The 25,331-nt window shown below is 49.5% G+C and overlaps 1 protein-coding gene across 1 annotated transcript; it reads right to left on the bottom strand.

Moving 5' to 3' along the window:
- Positions 1-19,410: 19,410 nt before the first annotated feature.
- Positions 19,411-23,065, bottom strand: LOC100278816 (putative mediator of RNA polymerase II transcription subunit 26b). Its single transcript, NM_001323007.2, has 9 exons — positions 21,711-23,065; positions 21,555-21,623; positions 21,374-21,456; positions 21,117-21,172; positions 20,910-21,031; positions 20,782-20,809; positions 20,306-20,688; positions 20,080-20,224; positions 19,411-19,958 (listed from the first exon to the last, which is right to left on the bottom strand). The coding sequence occupies exons 1-9, from the start codon at positions 22,305-22,307 to the stop codon at positions 19,834-19,836; spliced, it is 1,608 nt and encodes a 535-aa protein (NP_001309936.1). The 5' UTR covers positions 22,308-23,065; the 3' UTR covers positions 19,411-19,833.
- Between the last annotated feature and the right edge of the window lie 2,266 nt (positions 23,066-25,331).

The raw sequence follows: 25,331 nt of genomic DNA, 5'->3' as shown, positions 1-25,331 counted from the left end.
TCGAGCCCTCGGACCCCGTCGCCAGGGGACCGGGTCCGGCAAGTCACCCGCAGGTACTTTTGGGCGTGCCTCTGGGCCCCTAGCCGACCCCCAACGAACGGGGCACGGACGTCCACTCGGATTACCCGCTTGCAGCTCACCGGAGACACCATGTTCGGTGCCCATCGAGGGTAACATGGCGCACTCCCCCCCTCCTCCTTGCGGAAAGGCGACGAAGGGGCGTATGTAAAAAGCCGAGTCTGTCCCTGATCGTCCTCTCGCCCTGTGCAGAGGCTCGGGGGCTGCTCTCGCAAAAACCGGCTCCGGCCAAATCGTTGACAGCGTCAACATACCAGCCCGAGAGCTTGGGCCCCAACCGTGCACCCGGGCTACGGCCAGTTCGCATGAGGGAACGACCAGACCAGCCGAAGCGTTAAGCGAAGTATTAAGACCTCGAAGGAGTGTAACCACTCCTCCGAGGCCTCGGGGGCTACACCCGGCGGGTGCGCTCGCGCGCACCCACCGGAACGAAATGCAACCGAGAAAGGCTGGTCCCCTTGCAAAAAAGTGCGACGAAAGCCTCCAAGCGAGTGCTAACACTCCCTTCGAGGCTCGGGGGCTACTGTCGGGGACCATAATTAGGGGTACCCTCAAGACGCCTAATTCTCAGCTGGTAACCCCCATCAGCATAAAGCTGCAAAGGCCTGATGGGCACGATTAAGTCAGGGATCAGTCCACACGAGTGACTCGATCACGCTTCACCCGAGCCTAGCCTCGGCCGAAGGCAGCCGACCTCGAGAGACTTCCGTCTCGCCCGAGGCCCCCTTTTTATGGCGGACACATCACCGGCTTGCCCAAGGCCTTGGCTTCGCTCAGAAGCAACCTTGACTAAATCACCACACCGACTGACCAAATTGCAGGGGCATTTAACGCAAAGGTGGCCTGACACCTCTATCCTGACACGCGCCCCCGGCAGAGCCGAGGTGACCGCCGACACTCCACCGCTCCACTGGCCAGTCTGACAGAAGGACAGCGCCGCCTGCGCCACTCCGACTGCAGTGCCACTCGACAGAGTGAGTCTGACAGGCAATCAGGCCTTGCCAAAGGCGCCACGGCGAACTCCGCTCCGCCCGACCCCAGGGCTCGGACTCGGGCTAGGACCCGGAAGACGGCGAACTCCGCTCCGCCCGACCCCAGGGCTCGGACTCGGGCTAAGACCCGGAAGACGGCGAACTCCGCTCCGCCCGACCCCAGGGCTCGGACTCGGGCTAAGACCCGGAAGACGGCGAACTCCGCTCCGCCCGACCCCAGGGCTCGGACTCGGGCTAGGACCCGGAAGACGGCGAACTCCGCTCCGCCCGACCCCAGGGCTCGGACTCGGGCTAAGACCCGGAAGACGGCGAACTCCGCTCCGCCCGACCCCAGGGCTCGGACTCAGGCTAAGACCCGGAAGACGACGAAACTCCGCCTCGCCCGACCCCAGGGCTCGGACTCCGCCCTGGCCTCGGCCGGACGACTTCCGCCTCGCCCGACCCCCTGGCTCGGGCTCGGCCACGGCAACTGAAGGCAAGACTCAACCTCGGCTTCGGAGGAAACCCCACGTCGCCCTGCCTAGAGCACAGACCGCCACGTCAACAGGAAACGTCATCATCACCCTACCCCGAATCGACTCGGGTCACGGAGAACAAGACCGGCGTCTCGTCCGGCCAGCTCCGCCAGAGGGGCAATGATGGCGCTCCACGAGCTCTATGACGACGGCGGCCCCCAGCTCTCTTACGGCAGCAGGACAACGTCAGCAGGGACTCGACCGCTCCAACAGCTGTCCCTCCATCAGGCTCCGTCGCACCTCCGATAGCCACGACATCACGCCAGCAGGATGCCCAGATCTCTCCGGCTGCCACATCGGCATGTACCTAGGGCACTAGCTCTCCCTCCGCTAGACACGTAGCACTCTGCTACATCCCCATTGTACACCTGGATCCTCTCCTTACAACTATAAAAGGAAGGACCAGGGCCTTCTCAGAGGAGGTTGGCCGCGCGGGACCGAGGACGGGACAGGCGCTCTCTTGGGGCCGCTCGCTTCCCTCACCCGCGTGGACGCTTGTAACCCCCCTACTGCAAGCGCACCTGACCTGGGCGCGGGACGAACACGAAGGCCGCGGGACTTCCACCTCTCTCACGCTCGGCTCCGGCCGCCTCGCCTCTCCCCCCTCCGCGCTCGCCCACGCGCTCGACCCATCTGGGCTGGGGCACGCAGCACACTCACTCGTCGGCTTAGGGACCCCCCTGTCTCGAAACGCCGACATTATTAATGTTCATGTTAAGATCATTAAATTAATGGGAACATGGAGCGACCACCCGGGAAAACAGTGCTACCACAAGGGTATAATGGGACGCCCTTGGCTGATTAACTAGGAAAGCTAGTGGAGGTCTTCCTTACCCGAAAGGGGCAAGGGCAGTAGGGGAGTGGTCAGTGTAGGGAGGTCCTTGGTTGATTTTGCTGCGATGGCGGTCAGGCAAGAACCCTGCATTGGAGCTTCCTATAAACTGTAGCGGGTTTTCTGAAGCTAGTGGAACTTTGTAAAGGCCTCGTAGTGTTACCCTGCCTCGCCTCCTTGGTAGAGGTGTATGGGATTGGCCATCTCTTGGCAGATGGGTAACATGACTTGTGGGTAAAGATGTGAAACCTCTGCAGAGTGTAAAACTGGTATACTAGCCGTGCTCACGGTCATGAGCGGCTCGGACCCTCACATGATTAATTTATGGAACTTAAATTTAATTTGACATTTGCATCGCATTGGGATTATTTTACTATTACTTTTCTTTATTATTATTAAGGTTTGGTATTTACTTACACTTAGTAATTGCTAATAAAATTTTGACCAACTTATAAAAGCAATGCTCAGCTTCAGCCTTTATTTCATTGATCAGCCTTACACTTCATGAACTCCCACCTTTGGTGAGTTCATGCCACATTATTCCCCACGACTTGTTGAGCTATGAACGTATGTGAGCTCACTCTTGCTGTCTCACACCCCCCCACAGGAGAAGAGCAGGTGGCTCAGGAGGAGCCTCAAGGCGAGGAGTTTGATCTGATCTAGGTGGCGTTTCTCAGTTGACATTGGCGCCGACGATCCTTAGTTCGTTTTATATTTACTCTTTTATTTTGTAATAAGTCTTCCGCTATGTAATAAGTACTCTGATTATATTGTGACATTTATCTCTATACACTCTGTTATTATATATGTTGTCTCCTTTGGCGCATGTATGAGATGCACCCGGCTTTGTTCCTTAAAACTGGGTGTTACACCAACTGACTGATTGCCAAATTAAAGTTCAACATTCTAAGAGGGTCTCCTCCTGGTTTATTGCGGTTTTCAGGAGATCTAATCATATTGAAGTCGCCAAGAAAAATCCAGAGCTTTTAATCATCAACCTCAACGTTAGTGAACCAGGAGAGAAAGTCCTCTCGTCCATGAGGGGAGCATGGGGCGTAAATGTTGGTGAGCCACCAGACCTAATTTGTCAGCTTTGTGTGGAATAAAATTGTATGCCCAAAAGAGTTCTGCTCTATCACCTCAGCATCAAAATGAGCTCCTTTCCAAATTGTTATAAGACCCCCAGATGCGCCAAAAGAAGGTCCAAAAACGAACTTATCTAAGGATCTGTTGCAGAAATAACGAATATAGGAATCATCAAAGGATTCCTTCTTTGTCTCCTGGATACATAGAATGTCACAATTAGTTTCCATAATGCTATTCTGCAAAGAGTTCCATTTGGTGTCAGAGTTAATTCCTCTGATGTTATGTGACAGAATTTTCAAGCTCTGATGTATATTCTGAAGAGAAATAGCCATAGTGAAACAATAATCTTTGCGCTAAAAACACCGGTATGCATAACATACACCAATAGTTTTCCATAAAGAAGTAAGCCCGTAGACAGATATATCTAGAAAACCATAAAAGTTTCAGAGATTGCATGAAGTAATTCCCCAATGAAGCCATACATGACGTTTTCCAAAGAGACCAAAAGAACAAGCGACATAAGTCCTAAACATCACAAATATCCATGCCAACAACCAAAGAGCCATAAGCTCTTTCAAAGTTTGTTGTGGCAAACAAAAAATGTGCCACATGCACATCATCATAGACGGCTATCTTGTAGTTATACATAAATAACCACCAAAAGTTTCCAACATCAAGGGCACAGATAAAACTGCACAACCCAAGGGAAAGGCATTAAGCCTTACTTCCCAGCAGGACTACAAGACCTCGCATCATCATCATCATTGGAGTCCTCCAACTGATCTTCAGACGCCCTGGGCACTTCATTCCTGCTGTTGGAGGAAACACTTGGCCTCTGAATGGCATTGCTGGTGGTCCTGGAGCTATTCAGGGCGTCAAGGTTAAGCTTCGACGGATCCACTTTGCAAAATTCAGCTCCAAGCTTCTTAATAATTTTGTGGGAAATGGAGGGTGGAGAGACACGAGCACAACAAGAGCATTTTTTCCCAATCCTTGAGCAGTTCTTGAAGCCCCTGGCCTTTTCCCGAAGTCTAGCACTCCTTCTAACTTCAGTATCAACCATAATTGGTTGCTTCTTACTGTTAACGGCTTCTGCAGGAATGGATGATTGTGGCTCCACATGAAGGTCCTAACTAGGAGGGGGTAGGCACTTGGGAGGAATCTTGATCGAGACGGTTTCCATGCTGGCGCTCAATGAGGGCAGAGATAGCATTTGACATTAAAAATTTCTTAGCCCAGTCAAAGGAGTCCGACCTCAATAACAGGCCCATGAAAAAAGCAGCCCACACTTTTGGGCACAAACAAAGTCTGAGTTGGCAGGGAGCAAATCAGCCCAAGAGGTAAGACGTTTTCTAGCCAGGTAGTCTTCATATGCAAGATTAGGGTTGGACTGCTCCAAGTGCTGCATAAGGCCCACATTGATGTTTTCTTCTATTTGCATGTTCTCCTCCCCTGGTCGTTGTTTCCCTCCAAAAGCATACCCTCTGGAGGGAAGGCTGGCAATGCTAGCACTGCATCAGCAGGCTCAGGGGCATTCACCTGAGGGAAATGAATCCCCTGTGGGATTATGATGTCATTAAAGAAACCCCCAGACTCATCAGAAGACAGATCTTCAAGGCCCGAGAGCTGATAGCTGAATTGTTCCTCCACATTATTTGCAGTTACCACTGGCTCGGGAGGCTGAACTTGTTGGACTGGCTAGGCATCCCAGCCATCATCATCATTATTGGCAATGTTTTCTTCCTCATTGATCCCTCCCATGGGAGGGGAATATTCAGATCAAACTGTAAGTTGACCACAGGCTGTCCCATCCCAAAAAACTTCGTTGGAAGCTGATGACCATCATGCGGGTAAGGTGGCACAGGGTCTTCATCTTGAGGGGGGTCCAAGCATAAACTGCTGAACAATGTCACACTGAACCGTCCAAGAAACTCCTTGAAATCCTTCAGCAACCAAAAAGATAATGAATTGGGGAACTTCTTGGAGGGACGTCACTCTGGTCCGAATAAGCAACCTAGTCACATTAGACGGATCAGGATCCCACATGAGAACCCTACCAAATGACCCGACCGCATTTTGAATATGCTCATGAGTCCAGAAATCCAATGGGAAACTGTAACATCCCAATTTTTTATTTTCGAGGTTAGAACCCTAAACTCCTAACCCCCCTTGATTATCTCCTAAGCCCCCATGAAGCATTTTATCCATCATATGCATACACCATGACTCCTTGTAGCATTTCACATAGAGTATTTTATTTTGGCACCTAGGAGATTAGGAGAATTATTGTTTAAAAGAAAAAGGGATCAAGGAAAAAAAGAAAAATAGAAATATAAATCTCTACTACTATTAAGGCTGCAATAGTAGTATGTCATTCCCTGTTCTGCCACCATTCTCTGTTCTGCCTTTCCGATTCCCTCCTCCCCGCGCACAATTCATTCCCATGTTCTAGGACCATTCTATATCTATCATTCTCATTCCCCCTCCCCGCAAAGCTTATTCCCATTCTCATTCCAATTCCCCCGTACAGCCGACGTCTAGCTAAAATTAAAAAAATACACATGGGCCCCCAAGGGGATTCAAACTCACAACCTCTTAAGCAAATGCCAGCAGTAGTTACCACTACACCACATGCGTGTTTATGTCTACATCTATAACAGGAAACACATCTACTACATCTCTCTTCAAGCTTATCTGCTACCCTTGCACAATGCGTAGTAGTAGATAAGTATCACTGAAATTCTTGAATTATATTTTTGGATGGAGGGAGTAGTATTTAAATAAGAGCCTTGCATGCAATTTCTTTTATTTGAATAATGTTTTCAACTTAAATTCCTTTTTTGCATGCGTGACATTTATTCTTCGTAATATTTTTTCCATTGATCTGACTTGTGAGTTATTTTTATAAACCAACACCAAACATGAATCCATGTTTCTTACTTGAAAACCCCGAACAAACACCATTAGCAGGAGGCACTCGCGTTGGGGTCGCTCATCGACGACGAGAAGAAACTTGGCGACTGCCAGTTCGACCTCTAGAAACAGTCCTACGTGGCCGCATGTGCCGCTATGTACGACGAGTTCCGGCGCATCCGCCGCTTGGACGCGGTGCAGAGCAGTTGCTCCGCGCTGTCCATCGTCAAGCAGGGGGACCTCGTGGTCGTCGCCAACGTCGACGACTCTCGGGTCGTTCTGGGCATCGCATTCGATGACGACGCCATCACGTCGTCCAGCTCATCGTCCACCTGAAGTCCAACCTGCCACATAAGTCGCTACTGACCGGCCATGAATTCTTGTGCATTGGGACGATGGTCGTTGCTGAAGTTGTGTGAGTGTCATTGAACATGATGTATGTAGAGGAGTAGCGCATCTGGTGGTGCAACGGTCAGGGGTACAACCTTGCTGATGAGCCAAGGGTGCACTTCGTTTTACAGCCCAACCAAGAGTCATCAGTACTCGGTATATCGCGCGCGTTCGACGACTACTATATCAAGGACTGTGGCATCATCTTGACGCAGGAGGTGACGCAGAGGAGGACCGACAACAATGACCAGTTCGTCATCCTCGCCACCGTTGGGGTATTTTGTGCCGACTTGCCTTTAATTCTCTTCGCAAACACACACACACTTGCCTTTTTGTTTAAGCAAAAGCGTATGGTGGTACGTGTGTGATGACTAACGATGTATGGGGGAATTTCTTCCTGCATGTGTGGAACGTGTTGTCCAATGATGAGACCATGCAAATCGTGATATATATCGAAGTCTGCATGATACTGATGGTTACAATGTAGTGGTGAAACAGATAGATTAAAATAACAAAAATTTATGTATGACCAGAATCACAAATTGATTATAAAACATTTTCTCATAACGATATAACACATATTTTGTATATAAATTATCGTAGTATACTGGTATTATATATTCCCGTTGCAACGCACGTGCACTCAGCTAGTAGAAAAAGAAAAAGGGAATTTCTCTCCCCCCGGTTGGGCCGAATTTGGCCCAACTATCTCTCCCTCCCGCGCGCTGCGCTTTCACCCACGTGGCCCACCTCTCGCGCCCGCCCGCGCTCGTGCCACACTCCCCTCCCCCTCGCTGTCAGCCCGACCCCACCCGTCAGCCGTGCCCGCCCTTTCCCCCTCGCGTTCGCCCTCTCTCTGGCAAGCGGGCCCTGCTTGTCAGCTCTCTCTCTCTCTCTCTCGCCCGTGATCGGCTATCGACACGATCACCGTCGGACACCGCTCCGCCACATCCCCTCGCCATTACTCGCCCACCAGCCGAATTGGCACCTTGCGCCTGCCCCGAGCCATCCCGTTACCCCCGTCTATCCGAGCCATCCCGTCGCCACCACTTTGCACCATCATCGCCGATGCGGCAAGCGTAGCCGGTACTCGCCACCTCTCCTCCCCCCTCTTCGACCGCCTATAAAAGGAACTGTCCGAGCTCCAGCTTCCTTCACACCAGCTTCGGCCACCTCTCTTCCCCTTCCCCGAGCTTAATCGAGCCAGCGCGCTGCCCTCTTCCTCCGCTCCGGTGAGCCCTCCCTCCCTTCTCTGGTAGCCTAGAGTTCAATTGGTTTGGCTCGCAAGGTTCACCACTCCATCACGAACACGGCACACCCTTTCCCTTCACCTATAACACCCGTGGGCATCACCGGCGACCACACCGCCGCGGGCGCCCGCCACCTCACCGCGGACCGACCGTTCTAAGCCCCCACCGGCCAAATTGACCCCTCCACCATGGCCCCCTATCCCCACCCGTACTTCGCCACCTCCCCAACCGCCAGGAATCTGGTCACCGACGGAGAACCACCGTCAAACTCTGGCGGCCGGTTTTCCTCTCGGCCGAACCCCCCGTCACCCCCCCTAACGCCGTCCCCCCCCCCCCTCGCTGGCACATGGGCCCGCGCCCATGACACCGTCCCCACGTCGCTCCCACTAGCAGGCCGAGCTGGGCCGCCTGCCCGTGTGGGCGCGCGCGCCCCCGGCTGGGCCAAAATCCCCCCCGGGCCCAGTTAGCAAGGAAATCCTTTTCCTTTTCTTTTTCCCATTTCACATATATGTTTTTATATTGATATTTTATGCACCAAAAATAGTCCAAATAATTTTATATGGCACAAAATAATAATGTTTAAAACTTGGCACACATCACTAAGCCACCATGGTTGATGTAATGTTCATTGCATGTTTTTGCTAGGCGAGGAGGAAACCAATCCTCCAGAAATCGTAGCTCCGGAAGAAGGGCAGGAGCCCGACCTTTCGGATATAGACCTTTCGTGCCAAGAGAACTTCGACAAAGGCAAGTCCATTCTTCCCTTGATGCATGAATTACCTATTCTTTCTACCACTGCCTAAGCCGGGATTAAGGGTTGGGTCCTTTGCATTGTGAGTAGAGAGATAGCCCGCATTAAAGAACATCTTTTGAGTACAAAATGTGGGTTGAGGAAAAGGGTGGTGTTTCTAAAAAGGAGTAATGTTTTCAAAAAGTGTATGATGAAGGGTATTCACCCTTATCACCTTTGGAGTGGGATAATCAGGGACTCCCTGGTTTAGGGGAGGGCCTCAGGTGTTGGCTCAGCCGGGTTAGGTGTGAGCAGAAGGATTGTCCCCTCATATAAGGACCGGTTTTTCATCCTTCACTACCTGTACTCACATCAAAGTACAACCACTCGAGACTGTATGGGCAGTCACTCAATCTGAACTTGTACGGTCCAAACCCCAGGGTTATGATGGTTGGGGAGCACCGGGAGGATAAGGAGGGGGAATGTTTTGTCCGGTTTGGGCATGGTGGTGGTCTGACTCCTTCCGGTATAATCGTTAAGGTAAGGACGTGCAAGGAAAGAGAGAGATTTGCATTCGGATCTCACGACGGTGAGATTGCAGAAACCGAACTAGTGGGTAAAGTGTACACCTCTGCGGAGAGTTTGAAACCTATTCAAATAGTCCGTGTCCACTAGTATGGACGAGTCTGGTGTGGTATGACAATTAGTGTTTTGATCTCCGTAAACAGGGTAGTGTGTGTGGGTGTTTTTGGAAATGAAAACAGTGCCACGGGAGCAGGAAGCTCAGTGGTGGTCGAGTGTGAAAATGTGCTACTTCTCTCTCTGGGGTAAACCATCAAAGTGTTGCCTTTCTCTAAAAAGAAGAGTGACTTCAGCTCCACCATATCAAGCATGTATTGTATAGGTCCCTCTCTCTTTACGGGCGGGATGGGCTTGCGGAATACCTAGTGTATTCACCTAGATTTATTTATGTTTTTCAGCAGCTGAAGACTTCTTTTTCGCTATGTTCGACTAGAAGGGGGTTGTGTCTGCACCCAGTCTGCCTGTGGCTTGGGCTAGATGGTCTTCCACTGTGCTTTGTTTTCTAGGCTCGCTAAAGCTTGTATTTTGGTATTGTAATAACTTTTATTCGAATCTCTGTACTATTTGAAGTAAGGAATGTGGTTACTAGCCTCCTGGGACTAGTAATTGTATCACATTTGAGTCCCAAAGGATCGGGACGCTTCAGAAACCAAGAAGGAGAAGCCAGCATTCGTGGTTGAAATTCAGGGCACGCTGATTCCAGGCCTCATTATGCCTAATAACAGTAAAAGAGAAACCAAGGGCTTGCTGCGGACCCAATGCCACTAAGTTATCTCTATCGAAAGCAAATCTGAACCTCACAAGGGCCTGGCCCAAATGGGAGCGATGAATGCTCCTGACCTGAACATGCTGAACCCCCACTAGGTATTCGCGGATAATGTCATCTAATATGTGAAAATTAACCTCATGCTCCGGCAGTGTCTACACAAGTACGATGCCCCAATTTAAATGGGTGGTGGGCTGAGGTCGAGTCACAGTACGTACCATGATTTCCCGGTGATCAACCTGCTGCGCCACAAAGCCGTGGGGGAGAAACGGTGCAGGATCAACTCTATGGAACGCAATTTCCTCAGAAACTTCGTGAGGAGCAAATCGCAGAGGCGACGATCGCACCACGTGCAGCAGAGAGCTTGATGGCGACGGGCTCTTCCATGACAGCGAAGTGGAAGAGGGTTTTATGAACAGTGCAAGTTCCGTGAAAGGCGAAGAGCCACTTCTCGAAAGAATCGCCTGCGCGAACTCACCAAAACTATTATAATAGGGCAGGGGAGACAGCCCACCAGGAAGCGAGAGCAGGGGGACCTGAACCACAATCGCGGAGAAGACACCCAAGATGCATTCTCAAACTTACTAGGGAAGGAATCAAAAGACCGCCTGCAATTTTGACCAAAAATTCCGAAAATTTGTAGATTATTACCCGAAATAGGATGTCCCCAGATATTACGAAAATCCTTCACCGCTGGGCCGGAGGGAGCATTAATGCTGGGGCCAATAGCCTGCCCAATATTCCTCAGATGCAAAGGGCGTTGTTCCAAAATCTTCTTGGGCCGCCAAATTAACTTCCGCGAAGCCCAAGGACGAACGTGAGAGACCCTTAATGATGACCAAAAGTTAAGGCCCTCAAAGCGCTCGTTACTGGAATTTGAATAATTTTGAAAGTGCGAACACCCAGCAAACCCTCTGCCATCCCAACGCGGATTCACCGCCGAGATCTTCGAAGAAATTGAAGAAGAATTTGACCGAAATATCAACCGATCCTTGGAGGGATGCAAAGGATAAGAAATCTGATTAAAAACCGAAAACCTCTTGCGCAAGCTTGAAGAAGAAGGCCCGGACCTAAATGGACGTCCCAAAGGCACCAAATTTGCACCTGACAAAGCTGCCTTACGAACAATATCAGCAAACGAAACCAACATAATACAGCGACGGGAAACCAGTTTTCAAGACTTTGATTCTTCATCAGAATAGAGCTGCCATTCTTTGATCCAATTTCGGCCACCAGAATTCCAAAGGTGCAAGTACGTTTTGAATGAAGGACAAACATAAGAACGAAGCCGATAAACTGCGAAGCCAACGTCCTTGCAAGAGAGCGAGAAGCGAAAGACCCGATCTGATAGAGGAGTAACCCTGAATAAGTCCGCTGCTCCTCCAATGAAGGATTGAAGAAGAAACCCCACTGTCTCCGCGCTCAGACGCAAGGAGCACCTGCCGAAGGAGATGACTAAAAAGAACTCATGGCGATCGAATTTACACGGGAGAAGGTTGATCGGGCAATTTAACTTGCTGAAGATCCACTCCTGAAAACGAAGTCCACCGGAGAAATCCAGGGCAGAGCTGCCCGACCCAACCGGGGGGCCCTCCATAGCCTCGCGTTGGGGGCACACCCAGCCAAGGCACGCCGGCGGACGACGAGGGCAACCTAGCTGGAGAGCCGCGCAGCCATTGCAGCCTTCAACACTCAACGTTTATATGGTATTGGAAAAGAGACAAACCCAAGTGAATCAACACTCAACGTTTATATTGGAAAAATCAACACTCAAGTGAATTAATCAATATTGTTGATGATCCATCAACGTTTATAAGTGAACAAGTTGATGGATCATCAACAGTATTGGCCCAAATAACATCGCAAGAGGAACCCGCCTAAGGTCTAGACTACATATAGCAAATTAGCACCAGTACACTGATGGGAACACAATGACACATAGAAAAAAAATGTGAGTAAACATGTTGAACCATTCATCGCCTATATATTAAACCTTAAACTCTTAAGCTTCGTACCTGCAAGACAAGAGGTGGTGCTTGTGCCTTGAGAGGGAGACAATTGACAGGCAGGCAGATTAAAGTATAGCTAGTATATGCTGATTCAAATGCCGCCGAATTCTACCTAGAAAAGCAAGACACACAAAAGGACATGAGAAAACAAGCTAGACAAAACCTTAAAAAAAAGAACATGTTCCTACACAAACAAGGGTGCATGACTTCCGGATCCCACTGTACACAGAACACATTTAGAGTTCTTGTTCAAATGAACAAGCTAACACAAGCGGGCCTCACACCACAAATAAAAACGAATTATAGTATCTCTACAACTATTAAGACCCTAACGTAGACCGCTGCCGTGCCCCCGCTCGCGCGTCGCATGCACCAACCTCCCTGCATGCAAGCGGCATGCAAGCCGCACAGGCTGCTCAACCTCCTACGGCATGCAAGCCGCATGCAAACCGCATGCAAGCCGCACAAGCTGTTGCAGAACCTGCATGCAAGCCGAGAAGATGGTGTATGCAAGCATCGTCTCTCCCTCCACTCATGAAGCGTCGTGAAAATTGAGGGGGCTGGCCTGGTGGTTGGCTGTTGTCCGCATGTCCCTCTGTTGCAAGCCTGTAGTGCTGCTCAGCTGTTGTCGGCTCGATCGGTTCCCCTACCCGGGCAGGGCTAGCCGGCTAGCCCTTTGGACTCGAGGCCCGGTTCACAATCTTACTCTTACCCGCTGGGCGCAGCCGCTGGTAGCATCGTACAATCTACAATTTCCAGTTCGAGAATAAAATCAGCTAGATAAAAACCACAAATCCAACAAAATCTAATATGTACTCGCACAAAAACAATTAGCCATATATACTTTTTAATTTAGGTCATCAAACACTATGCACTAAGGAACACTATGCAAGCACTGACGGGGCTGGGCGGGAGGAACCTAGCGAGGCGCCACCCATCGTGTTTCCTCTGAGGCTCTGCGATCGTCATTGTCTTGTTGCATGCATTGAGGCTGAACGCGCTGCTGCTGCTGCTCCTCTACCTGCGCGTTCCCCGCCCCGACGCGGTCGCAGAACACGACCATGGCCACGACCGCGCTGGCGTCCGTCGAGGGGTTCAACTGCACCGCCAACCGCACGTACCCATGCCAGGCGTACGCGCTCTACCGCGCCGAGCGTGCCGCTCAATCTCGCGGCCATCGGTGACCTCTTCGCTGTCAGCCGCTTCATGGTCGCGCACGCCAACAACCTCTCCACGACGGCCACGCCGGCCAACGGGCAGCCGCTGCTCGTGTCGCTCCAGTGCGGCTGCCCCTCCCGGTCCCCTAGCTCGTACGCGCCGATGTAGTACCAGATCGGCTCGGGGGACACCTACTGGATCGTCTCCACCACCAAGCTGCAGAACCTAACGCAGTACAGCGTGAACCCCACGCTGGTGCCCACCGTCCTCGACGTCGGCACCATGGTCACGTTCCCCGTCTTCTGCCAGTGCCCGGCCGCCGCCGACAACGCCACGACGCTCGTCACCTACGTCATGCAGCCCGGGGACACGTACGTGTCCATTGCCGCCGCCTTTTCCATCGCCTATCCACAGTGAAAGACACGATGTGGCGGCCGCCTGTGCATGCACTGAGGCTGCGCGCTGCTGCTCCTCCTCTCCCTATGCGCGTTCCCCGCCTCGGCGCGGTCGTAGAACACGGCCACGACCAAATTTATTCAACTAGATGGAGTTGAAGGCTGAAGGTACGACGGGTGATAAAACGATATATAATTTGTGCATGAATATGTGCTTCAGCTTGTGCAACATAAGACAGGTTAGAAATTTAATTATCTATGTGCGATTATTAATGTCTTAGAAATTTTAACTCTCGGCAACGCACGGGCACATGTCTAGTAGAACAACAAAACCCTATAGTATAGAACATCCTGTAACAGCATGCATGCATGTACCGTATTATTAAAAACGAATTATCCATGAATCGGATTGCCGGATGAAGCATCAGCCTGGAGCCCTCGAGTTCCACGACGGGGAGCTATATAATTAATAATCAGCGTCGAAGTGCTATAATTAATAATCAGCGTCGAAGTGGCCGAGGAGGAGGAGGAGAGCACAGCGCCCCCAGCCCACGAGGCCACGACCGCGACGGGCTCGCAGTCGCAGGTCGCGCAACCACAGCCCGTCGTCCTCCGTCGCCGTCGTCCGTCCTCCGTCGGAATCCCAATCTTTAAACAGCCTCGGCATCATCGGTGGTATTTAATTTTGTCAGTGGTAGCTACACTGGCCACCTCCGAGAGAATGACAAAAAAAAAAAAAACCCTCAACACTAGTGTCTCCGGGCGGCAACGTGGATACACTTTTTTGCCGAGCCCCAATTGCGGCTGCCAGTGCCAGGCAGCCAGAACAGCTTCACACTGCTGCATCGATCTCTCTCCCGAGCGCAAGCAGATAAACCGGTTCCCTCGAAAGCTTCTCGTGCTGTCGAGGTCCGGAAACCACAACACAACAGAACATGAACACCTGCCACCAACGGACCACGATCACCGCCGAGACGAGATCAGATCACCAGCAGAAGAAAAAAGGCGCCAGCAGCCACCACCAAGAGAGGCTTCTCTGTTCTCTCCGCCTCCGCGCGCCCAATGCGACCACCCCGGGTCGTCGGTGTGGGGCCCAGGAGCCCTGAATTATTGCTGCGGAGCGGCGCTCGTCTCCGCCGCATTGATTCATTCGTCGCCAAATTAAAGAGAGAGAGAGAGAGAGAGAGAGGGGTAGCGCCAGCCACGTCGAGATTCCTTATTCCAACACGAATCAGTGTGATGCACGTACGACGACGGTCTCGTACGTCTCCGTCTCCGTCTCGCCGGATTATTTGCTTCACCCGGGCAGCAGCAGGAGCACGGTTTACAAAACCGTTTCATATATAAAAACCGCTACCCACCGGTAACGGTTTACCAACGGTAAACCGGTAAAAACCGGTAAAAACCGATCGGTTTTACTATTTCAAATTAATTTGAATTCGAATCGGTTTACCGGCGAAAAACCGGTGAAAAACCGCTCTAAACCGCCGGTTAACCGCGAAACGAATCGGTTTTTGCTGTTTTTTTATAGAAAATGAAAAATTTTGACAAGATTTTTTTTGTAGTTTTCTCAATTCATATTGCATAGTAAATATTAATTGATCTACATGACATGTGTTCACCAAAATAACATATAACATACATATACGACCATAAACTCCAGTTCTCATGCAACAAACAACCAACGAACTTTGCAGTACTCAAATACAAGTTATTTTACAACTCTCCAAGGAGGCAATGATACATAGGTCGACTTTTTTCACAATACTCACATGTTTATCTCGAATCATAGTGATAGTACTAAGGCATGTTGGAAGGATCGTGATATTGTTCCAATCCGTTATAGTGATAGTGATAGGTCTATACAAAATATATGAGATACATTAACGAGAAAACAAGAACGGCAAATAAATATTTATCCACAAAGAAAAAACATACCGGTATGTGTGTTTGGTGTTTGTGTATTACATATGCACCTCACCAAGTGTTGGACTTTTCTTCCGATCAGCAAATCTTAGGAACACATATAGAAGAACTGGAGCTAAGGGTTCTAGATTGAGTCTTGTCTAGATGGATAGTTATTAGAAGAACTGAAGCTACTTGATCCACGAATTCCATCTTGGACACGAAATGAAACCGAAATTGACCACTAATGGGGTGTTTGGTTTGAGGAATGAGCTAGTTCATCATCTTCTCACTCCTCACTATTTTTGTTTGGTTCGTGGAATAGAATGAGTTGATCCATCATCAAATATGAAGAATGGTGACATCCCACCAAATCTGAGGAATGAACCTATGATACACCAACTTAATTTGGATGGATTGATTCCTCAAACCAAACACTCTATAAATGCCTAAACTGGACTTGAGCTACGGGTTTATCTTCACATATAACATATAACATCTTCACATATAGCATATAATAGTAAACAAGACTACTATGCCTAAATTAACAACTAAATACTCAGTTTTAGCATTAAATCTGGTTTTTCGGCAAAAATTAGCGGTTTACCGGTCTTAAATAACGGTTTACCGGTCCTAGAAAACGGTTTTTCAGCGGTTTTCGGTTTTTATGAATTTTTTCAAAATTTTAAAATTTAGAACGAATTTTGAAAAAAAACCGGTGGTTTACCGAAACTGCACCCCAGCGGTTTCGGTAAACCGACCGGTTTACCGCCGGTTTTTACCGGTTTTGTAAACCGTGAGCAGGAGTAGGTGAGGAAGCCCCCCGCCCCAGGCACCAGGTACACTAGTGGTCCAGTACGTGACAGCCAGCCACCGCTACCCAAAAGTCTGAGACAATGGGCCGGGCAGCTGCCAACACGTGTGTCGTTATTAACAGTACAATCGATTGTAGCTAACGCGTGTACCATGTTGTGTAGTAACATTTTTTTTTTGAGGTGGGGGCTGTAGCTAGTGCGCATGCAGTTGTGAAGCATAGTGATCAATGACGATTGACGAATATAAAGATCGATATATCGAAACGTGTCAATTGCTAGTGCGTGGGGGACGAACATTAAATCATAGTAGATGTGACTACCACATGTTGATAAGGTGGCTACCACAAGAAGTGTCGTTTGGTTCACATATTGGTAACGTAATAGATAACCGATAACGTTAAATCATGTTTGCTTAAGTTCAACCGTACTCGATATCATACTATAAATGGATAATGTCTTATTCAAACTTATTATCGTCGGTATTTAAATGTAATTCATTACTATTACCATTTACGTTAAATTTCGTAAATCAGCACCTATACGTGAATGAGTACAACATGTTTATAAGATGCATGCAAAATTTTGGCTCAAATCAACCAAAAAAAAACGCAGGGGCGCCAGCACTGCTGTGTGATTTGTTCCGTTATGCTTCTTCCTTCTCTTGTTGTGTTTTGAGCTATCGTCCGCATCGTTAGCCGATATAGTATTTACTAAAGCTCTTAGTACGAGTGTTGTCTCTTTTGGGGTTTTTTTTGGAAGGATGTTTAGGTCAGTTGAGATGGAAGAAGCCAAAGCTATTTTGTGAAACGGAAAGGTTTCTATCGATTCCTATTCTCGTCCTATGGGCATCGTCTATTTCAGTCGTCGTACGTTGACCACCTACCGGCCGGCTAGACATGAAAAAGGCACCAGCCGAGGTGATAAGGAAATGTAGCCCGCATCTTCTCTCGGCGCGTCGCCATTGCCGACTGCCGTGCCGGTGACCGTACGACAGGCAGGCTCGGCTACACCAACACGGCCACCAGGGCGTTTCGTGACGTCAGCCTCAAATAATACTAACATCTCCATGCATGCCAGGTGGCCGGATGTGGAGGGGGGCAATTGCAAGGGCAACCGGCGCGTAAGGTTCCTTAACTGGCTTCCTCAGCGTCACCTATTCAGACGTACAAATAATTTCCCGTGCTCTCATGAGACACGGAACGGAACTACAGTAGTAAGTATGTTATTAACACTCAAGTTGATTTTGAAACTCACATCTGCCACCGTCAATGTGTCCCATCCTGGAAGCCGCTCCCTGCCCAGTGCCACGTCCCGCCGCTCGCCGTTGTCATCATGACACCGGTCCATCCGTCCGGTAGTTCTGATCTTGCTCGTCGTGACTATACAACCCATCCCGGCGACTAGCGAGCTTGGTCCGATCTCACTCGTTGTGACGATACGATCCATCTCCGGTGACTGGCGAGTTTATAAACCAGCGAGTTCTGGCTCTCAGCCAGTGATGTCACCTCTATTTACCCTCGTCCTCCTTCGAGGAGGCTGACATTTGATAAGGTACGCACGACTTTGATGTAGTCAACAAGAACTTAGTGATATATTTGTTCCTTTTGTTTATATTGTTGTAAAATTTAAATTCTACGCAACATTAGTTTTTTACAGTTTTGTTTAATTTTGTCATGCGGTTTTCTTGACCCGATATGAATTCTCATCTTGCATCCTCTACTGGTCGTGCACCATCCGCTTTGGAGTGTTTAACAATTAAGCACTACTAGTAGTAAAAAAAACAAGTAGCAATTAGGGCATTAATTCACAGGAAGCAAATCTTTGGGCAAATCTGAGGAGGTAGAAGGTGGGTGGTGGAAGGTGGGTAGGAAAGGAGTATTTGGTGACGGGTTTTCTTTTTGGTCGTCCCTGTGATTCTCTTTGGAACGGAACGGAACGGAATTGGTCAAAGAAAGGGGCGGGCTCCGACTCCGACCAAAGAAAGCGCACATGCTAGTGCGATATCCAAAGGCAGGGCAGGATAGGGATTGGCAGCCCTGCCCACATCTCCAACTCGAAATATTGCAACGGCGTTACAATGTAGGGGCGGCGTGATCTAACATGTCAGCTTCATCCACGTGGTGCGCATCCATGCGGATCAGGCACAACAATTACTCGTCCCTCCTCCGTTTTAAAAATCTGAATAAAAAAATCCTAAAATCCGGTCTAAACACCTTTGAATTCTAGAGGATTCTAACGAAGAGACACAAAACTCAAATAAAAAATAGAATTTAAAGTCCCAGTCCAGACATGCCATTAGTTTTTTCCAGGTCGGGTACTGTGTTCGTATCCGACGGGAGAGCCGGAGAACCCTAGGTCAAATGGAGCACAAAGGGAGCCGAAAACTAGAAAAATTGTTGTCTACTAGTAGTTTCCACCATTTTCAAGGTAATACTCGTAGTAGTATAATAACGCTAGACGCTGGGGCATAGTAGTAGCTTAGCCGGTGAGTCATGACCTCCTTGGAAGAACTGATAGTGGATAAGGAGGCAAGAACGAATAATTGGGGTGGGACCTTGGCCGGCTGCTTATGCTTAATGGCCCTGCAACCACTCCCCGCCCGCCCGTGGAATCCACGCACGCACCTCCCAAATCCACTAGATGCACGCACATGTCTCTCCGGTCACTTTTCCTGAATTCCAATTCTCCCATCACAGGCCACCTTTTTTTTTTTTTGCTGCTCTCACCGGATTAACGGCGGAGGAACGAACCGAACCCACAGGCGGTTTCAACGTTCAACAGATGCCACCGAAATGCGCAAATTCCAGGCGTCTGACTCCTGACCACCATCATACATGTGCAGGTGCGTCACAGCAATGCAACAAAACAAAAAGACGGCAGCTGCAAAGGCTGACTGACCGCATGCTTGCAAACATTGCATGTGTGAACAGCAAGTGCGTCAAGCGCCAAGACCGTCCAGGCCGCAGTTGCAAGAGAACAAGAGACTTTACCAAAGTTTGTTGCATTTTTGTCAATGGTTCCGCGATCAAAGTGACTGACGGTAAAAAAAAAGAAAAGAAAAAGAAAAAGAGGTGGCTGTACCTGTACCAAACATTGCTGATTATTCTATCTGGTATCTACAGCAGCTTCCTTTGAAGAAGAAGAACAAGAAGAAAGAAAGAAGGAAAGAACCAGCCGATACAAATCCAGCTACATGTCCATTATCCAGACATGGCTAAACTCTCGTCTCCACTCATGGCATCAAGTGCAACTCTTGCCACTTCAAAAGAACCCTCCATTGAAGGTTCTGTGCAAAAAGAAAAAAAAGATTGTTCATCTGCTCCTCGTTGAGCATAATAAACGCATGATCCGACAAGGCCAGGCATGGCAACAATTCATCAGGTGAGGTAAACAAAAAAAAAAAAGGTCACAGAGGAGTTAGCGCCGCCCGTTCGCCCAATTCCTAAGGCTATTCCTGGACTTCACCACCGGTTGTCTGTTTTGATTCTTGGGCTTCGGTATGTCACCCAGCTCCATTACCTGAATCGTGCGTTGCCTTTTCGCTGCACAGACAGAGGCGTGGAACGGTTCAATAAAAACCGAACCGAAACGGTAGAGACCTACTACTAGTGACAGACAGATAAGGATAATACTCTGGTGAGTGTTAAAATAGAGACCACGAACCATTCTCCGCTTCCTGGTACCGCTCCTGGAGCCTCCGCTTCGCTGCTTCCAGCTTCCTGTTGTTATCCAGACCATCATCGTAAACCTTTGGCTTTGCCAACTCTAGCTTGGCTCCTGCCGAAGGTCGAGCGCCGGGCCTTGATTTCTACAGCAAGGAGAACAGATAATGTGAGTCATGAGGTCTTAACCATCGTCAAAAACATGTGCCTTAGTTGCGTGTACTTACATCTGTCTGGCTTGCCATAGGCTTTCTCTCGATAGCAACATGCTCTCGAGTTTGTTTAGGTTTCATGTCACCAAATGGTCTCTGTTGAGCTGCCTTTACTGGTCTCCCCGGTCCAGATTCATAACTTGAGGGATTATTAGACTGCTTGTTGAGCGCACCGTGAGGTTTGGCTTGCAAACTTGAACTTTGGAGGGTTTGTGGGTTCGCTTGCCTCATTGGTGGCTCTTGCCTTGCCAGTTCTAGCCTCCTGGGTTGAACTCTTTCGACGACTCCAGGATAAGAGCGAGGTGGATCTTGCCTTGCAACCGTTGAATGGCTTGCAAGTCTCCCACCATTGTTACCCCTCTTGTTTCCAAGGCTCGGGTCATTACTATGTCTCAAATCTGGCACCGTATGCGCAACGTTAATAATCATCATAATGTTAAAACCAAGCAATAAGCATGGAAAATTAAGAACTGCTAAATTGCTGTACTCACTTCCATCTTCATCCATTTCGTCAAAGAACTTTAGGTTGGGGAGATGGGAGGAAAAACAACAGACACAGAGTCAGATTGTTGTTAAACACAAATCCCAATCAGATGGCAGGAATTAACTATATCAGTACCTCAGAGAGTTGAATAGAAGTGGTTTGGGTGGCAAAGAAGGCCCCTTCGTCCAAAGGTGGAGATGGAAGCCCTTCCTCTTCTTCATCCACAACAGAAGGATTTGAAGAGCCAGGGGAGTTCTCTACAGCACCAAAGAACAAATATCCATATTAAGCTAAGATGCCAGTCTTCATTTAGAAACTGTTAGATCAATTCAATTCAGTTACCTGTCAGGGCAGCATTTGTGGTACTGACCCATTCATCAACCAAAACTTTCCAACCTCTGAAACACACAAGGTAACCTCATATGTCAACAACATTTCCAAGAACGCTAGCAAGAAGGCACTTCCAATGATTATGTAGCTAATCTACAATTGGTTGGTTGATATTTGATCAGTGATTTTGGTCTGCTATTAAGCACTTTGAAAGCAACAGAGAAGTAGCACTAGGGACCAAAATTGACAGAAATGAAGATGGAACTTACTCAATGAGAGTGCACACGAGGTGCCGAATCTCTCGTGAGTTGTGTTTCCGCAGCCGATTAACAGCTCTTCCAATCTCAGTAGCCTGCAATGAACAGTCCTAAGATTAAGAAACCAAACAGCCAGAGCAAACAGGGATCAACACATCAAATAGCTCATATGTACGCAATATCCATTTTGTACCTTTAGCGTAGAGACGGACAATTGCATCAACTGCAGCCTCCTCAGTGAATCGAACAAAGTGGCATCCGACTGCAGGAACAACATGATTTAGCTCAGAGGAATTCGAAGTTTAAGGACCTTATAAATAAATGAAGAAACGAGGCAGTCTGCCAGTACATGGTCTTCCTTGTGCAGGAGGAGTTCCTTGATGCGGAGGACCTCGCCGACGATCTGTGACTCCTCATCGATCTCATTGGTGAGCGCCTCGAGCTCCTCAGCGTCGTGGTCTTCCTCCCCTTCTTCAGTATCATCCGCGGCATGCTGCTGCTCATCTTCCTCCTGTTGGTCGCCATCTTCGTCATCATCATCGTAGTTGTGGCCATAGTTGCTCGCTGCGGCGCGGCGGAGGCGCTCGTCGTCAGAGTCAGAATCATCGTCCTCATCGGCGTGGCCATGGCCATGGCCGCCGCCGCCGTGGGTACCGTTGCTGCTGCTGTCGACCTTGCACTCCTTCTCGGCGACGCGGCGCACGCTGCCCTTGTCCTCCTCAACGGGAGTGGCCGGGGTGGTGGACGCCGCGGCGCTGCCGAAGGACGGCGGCGCCGCGTCGCGGCGGAGCGCGGTGAAGAGCCTCTCAGCGATGCGGTCGCGGCGGTGCAGGAAGTCCCGCGGCGCGTCGGCCGCCGCCACGAGGATGGCGTTCTCGATGACGTCGCAGATGCCAGCGCCGGCGCCACGGAAGAAGCCGCGCCACCGATCCAGCCCGTCGGCCATCGCCGCGGCCGCCACCGGTCCCCGCCGGGCCACCGTCGCCAAGATCAGCCTCCCCCGACCGCGATTCTCAGCAGCGCAGCCAAGGGCCGATGCTCCCCCTTCCTGCTTCTATCTGCTACCAAATTACGCCGCGCGCACCGGCACCAGAACCAAGAACCCAATCTCTCCCGCCCGCCCAACGGCGAATCAGATTCCCCCGAATCGGGGCCGGGGCAGGGGCAGGGGCAGGGGCAGAGTCACCAGCCAACCGATCGAGAAAACAGCGGAGGAACAAGAGCAGGGCGAATCCGGAGGCGGAAGGGATCGATCGCGAAGGAAAAAAACTAGCAGCGTGACCTTCCTCGGGCCCCACGTCCCCGTTCCTTGTCGGTTTCAACAACCTCACCGGGAGGGAGTTCCAGCGCGGCGCGGAGGTAGCCTAACCAGAGCAAATCTTATCTGGACTGCCTGGCTGACCCCTAGAGCGGAAGGAAGCGGGGAGGAAACACAGGGAAGGTGAAGTTGAAGACAGGAAGGGGATGACGATGAGACGGGCGGATAGGGACGGGGAAGGCAGGGTGCGCACACCCACGAGACCTACGCGGCTACTACTACCAAACACCAGCAACAACTAGTCTTTCTCCCATGGCCCATGCCTCGCCACCACTAGCAGCTGCAATTGCGGTAACAAACTGCAATTTACCAGAAGAAGCGAGCGAAGGGCAGCAGGACTCGGCCGTACTCAACCCGCAGGAGATGGCGGAAATGCTACGGGAGATGGGTGAGACGCGGCGTGGCTGATTCTTGTTGCGGTCGACTCGGGCGTCGGGGGGCGCCCTTTCCGGTCTCTTTCCTTCTCTCTCTCTCTGTGTTGAGGAGCAGTGCTGCTAGGTTGATGATGCTCACTCACAAAGTCACAGGGTGGTTTTCCATCATGATTATTGTTTAGTTGCGTATAATCTGAACTATTTACTATTTGGTAAAGCATATCTCTCTCGGGCCATAATTGCAAAGTCATTTGCGTACCGACTACCGAGCACAAGTATTTTCAGCACTGCACACAGCGTGTCATGTCAAATGGATGGGATGCCCTCACAAGCTTTATCATATATTTTTATTCTGTTTTCTTCATGTCGTATTTCAATGTTTAATCATTAATTTTTTTAAAAAATCCATATAAAGTCGGAACATGTACAATGTGTGTTAAATAAAAAATTTATTGTAGTGAATTTAATACAGCTTGGTGCGTGGTACTTGTTCTAGTTGATAGGTTGAATGAGACAATAAAGACGTAATTCTATATGAAACAACTGACGAGACATGAATATAACTTTTGAAAAAAAATGCTTGTCGTTGTAGGCAACTGTTGTGCATTTGTTTTTTAAAAAAAGACGGAAGACGAGTTTTTTAACACAGTCGTGCGACGCGCTGCACCTAGTACAGAGCAGGCTCTCAAGGTGGCAAAATCGTAAGACACAAGAGGTCCGCGATGCTTTGCAATACATGAGATGAGGAGTCGAATGCTATACTATAGGTTTCGCAATACATGAGATGATAACCCATGGTCGCAAAAAAACAAGAACGATAAGAATGGGTGACGGTATAATAAGTAAGATTGAACGAAAAGAGCGAGAGAGATGGAAAGAAAAAGAAGAAAAAAATCCTCTCCGGAAATCTCGGGAAAAGAAAAAAAAATACTATAGCCATCAAAATCTTACACCAAACAATCTGATGAAACTATAATAAACAGCGAAAGAAATGCATCGTCTGTTTTTGCAGTGTTAGCATCTTGATCCGAGCATCCTGGCTTATTCCCACGCCGCGCATAGATACTCCCATTTCAAAAGTGGCATGTGTTTCATGCTTTTTGTTGAGAAGGAATTCCGTCTCTGTATTTTGTCCCCTGTGCACTGCGTGCGCATCTAGCGTCTCCCACCAGTAGTGTGGGACAGTGGCTGGCTAGGGTTGTTTCGAGGTTCTTTTTTTTATTTTCATTTTTTTTAAATTTTCTACAGTAGTATGACTTACGCGGGTGTTCCATTTTGGAGTGGCTGCTGGGGTAGCCGAAGGGCCAGTCGTGTGTCCTTTTCACTAGCAACCATATGCTGGCTTCGTGTAGCAGCAGAGATAGTAGGAAGGAAAAAGGAAATGGAAGAGTATATATTAAAAAAAAGATAGATCGATAGATAGAGAGAGAGAGAGAGAGGAAACAAAAAAACTTCACTTCTCACGCACTCGAAAGAAAATCACTGGAATTGAGGGAGTTGTATATATATATGGTTGGTTGTACTATTGCACAACGGCGACCCACACAAGCCGCAGTCCTGCGACGAAACTTTTTATATCTAAAAAAACTGGAGCGTGCATCTCCCCCGCCGGGTGAGATGAGGGAAAACGACGCGTACCAGCAGGCGAGGCGAGGCGAGGAAGGAAACCGTGTCAAGCAGGAGGAGAGGAGAGGAGAGGGAGAGGGCGGGCCGGCCGGGACCGGGTGCATGTGGCTCACATGTTTGATTTTTTTTTCCTCCAGCGAAACGGGTGGGATAGATAGGGATAGGATGAGTTGGATATCCGAAACAAGCGGCTGCTGCCGAACCGATTCGTCAAGCGCGCGTCGGTCGCGCGCGTGCGTGCATGGAGGAGGCACGGGCAACGGCGCTAGTGCGTGGCTGCGTGCGCAGTGACGGAGAGAGAGCCCGATGAGCGGGTTCGGGCGGAACCGACCGACCGACCAAACGAAACTGCTCCGGGAGGGAGCTGAAGGCGGCGAGGTCAATTTGGCTTCCCGCCGGTGGCCCGCAGCCTGTTTTTTTCGTTTCTGAATTCTGATTCCCGCGGACGGGACAAACCGGCGAAACAACCGAAACCGCAGCGGCATGAATGCGTGGCCTGCCCTCAGCTTAGCGGCGAGTCGGCAACCTCAAGCGCAGACACGCAGTGAGCCAGTGACCAGCTCAACTGTAGGGTATTACTAGTCGGTTGCCTGTGCGTTGCGACGGCTTACAACAATACTCACGTAAACTATCCATAAAAAAATTCAAGATT

This window comes from Zea mays, chromosome 8, assembly GCF_902167145.1.
Source record: "Zea mays cultivar B73 chromosome 8, Zm-B73-REFERENCE-NAM-5.0, whole genome shotgun sequence".
In the NCBI taxonomy this organism is placed as follows: domain Eukaryota; kingdom Viridiplantae; phylum Streptophyta; class Magnoliopsida; order Poales; family Poaceae; genus Zea; species Zea mays.
Note: the sequence above shows the minus strand (reverse complement) of the source record. Positions and strands in the feature narration are given on the sequence as shown.

Bases quoted from the DNA above. Each gene is read 5' to 3' on its own strand.
- LOC100278816 (NM_001323007.2), bottom strand. From the start codon at position 22,307: ATGGCCGACGGGCTGGATCGGTGGCGCGGCTTCTTCCGTGGCGCCGGC. The intron at 21,032-21,116 runs GTAACTGAATTG...TTGGTGCTGTAG, and splicing joins CACAAATGCTGCCCTGACAG to AGAACTCCCCTGGCTCTTCA. The intron at 20,810-20,909 runs GTACTGATATAG...CCCAACCTAAAG, and splicing joins CTTCTATTCAACTCTCTGAG to TTCTTTGACGAAATGGATGA.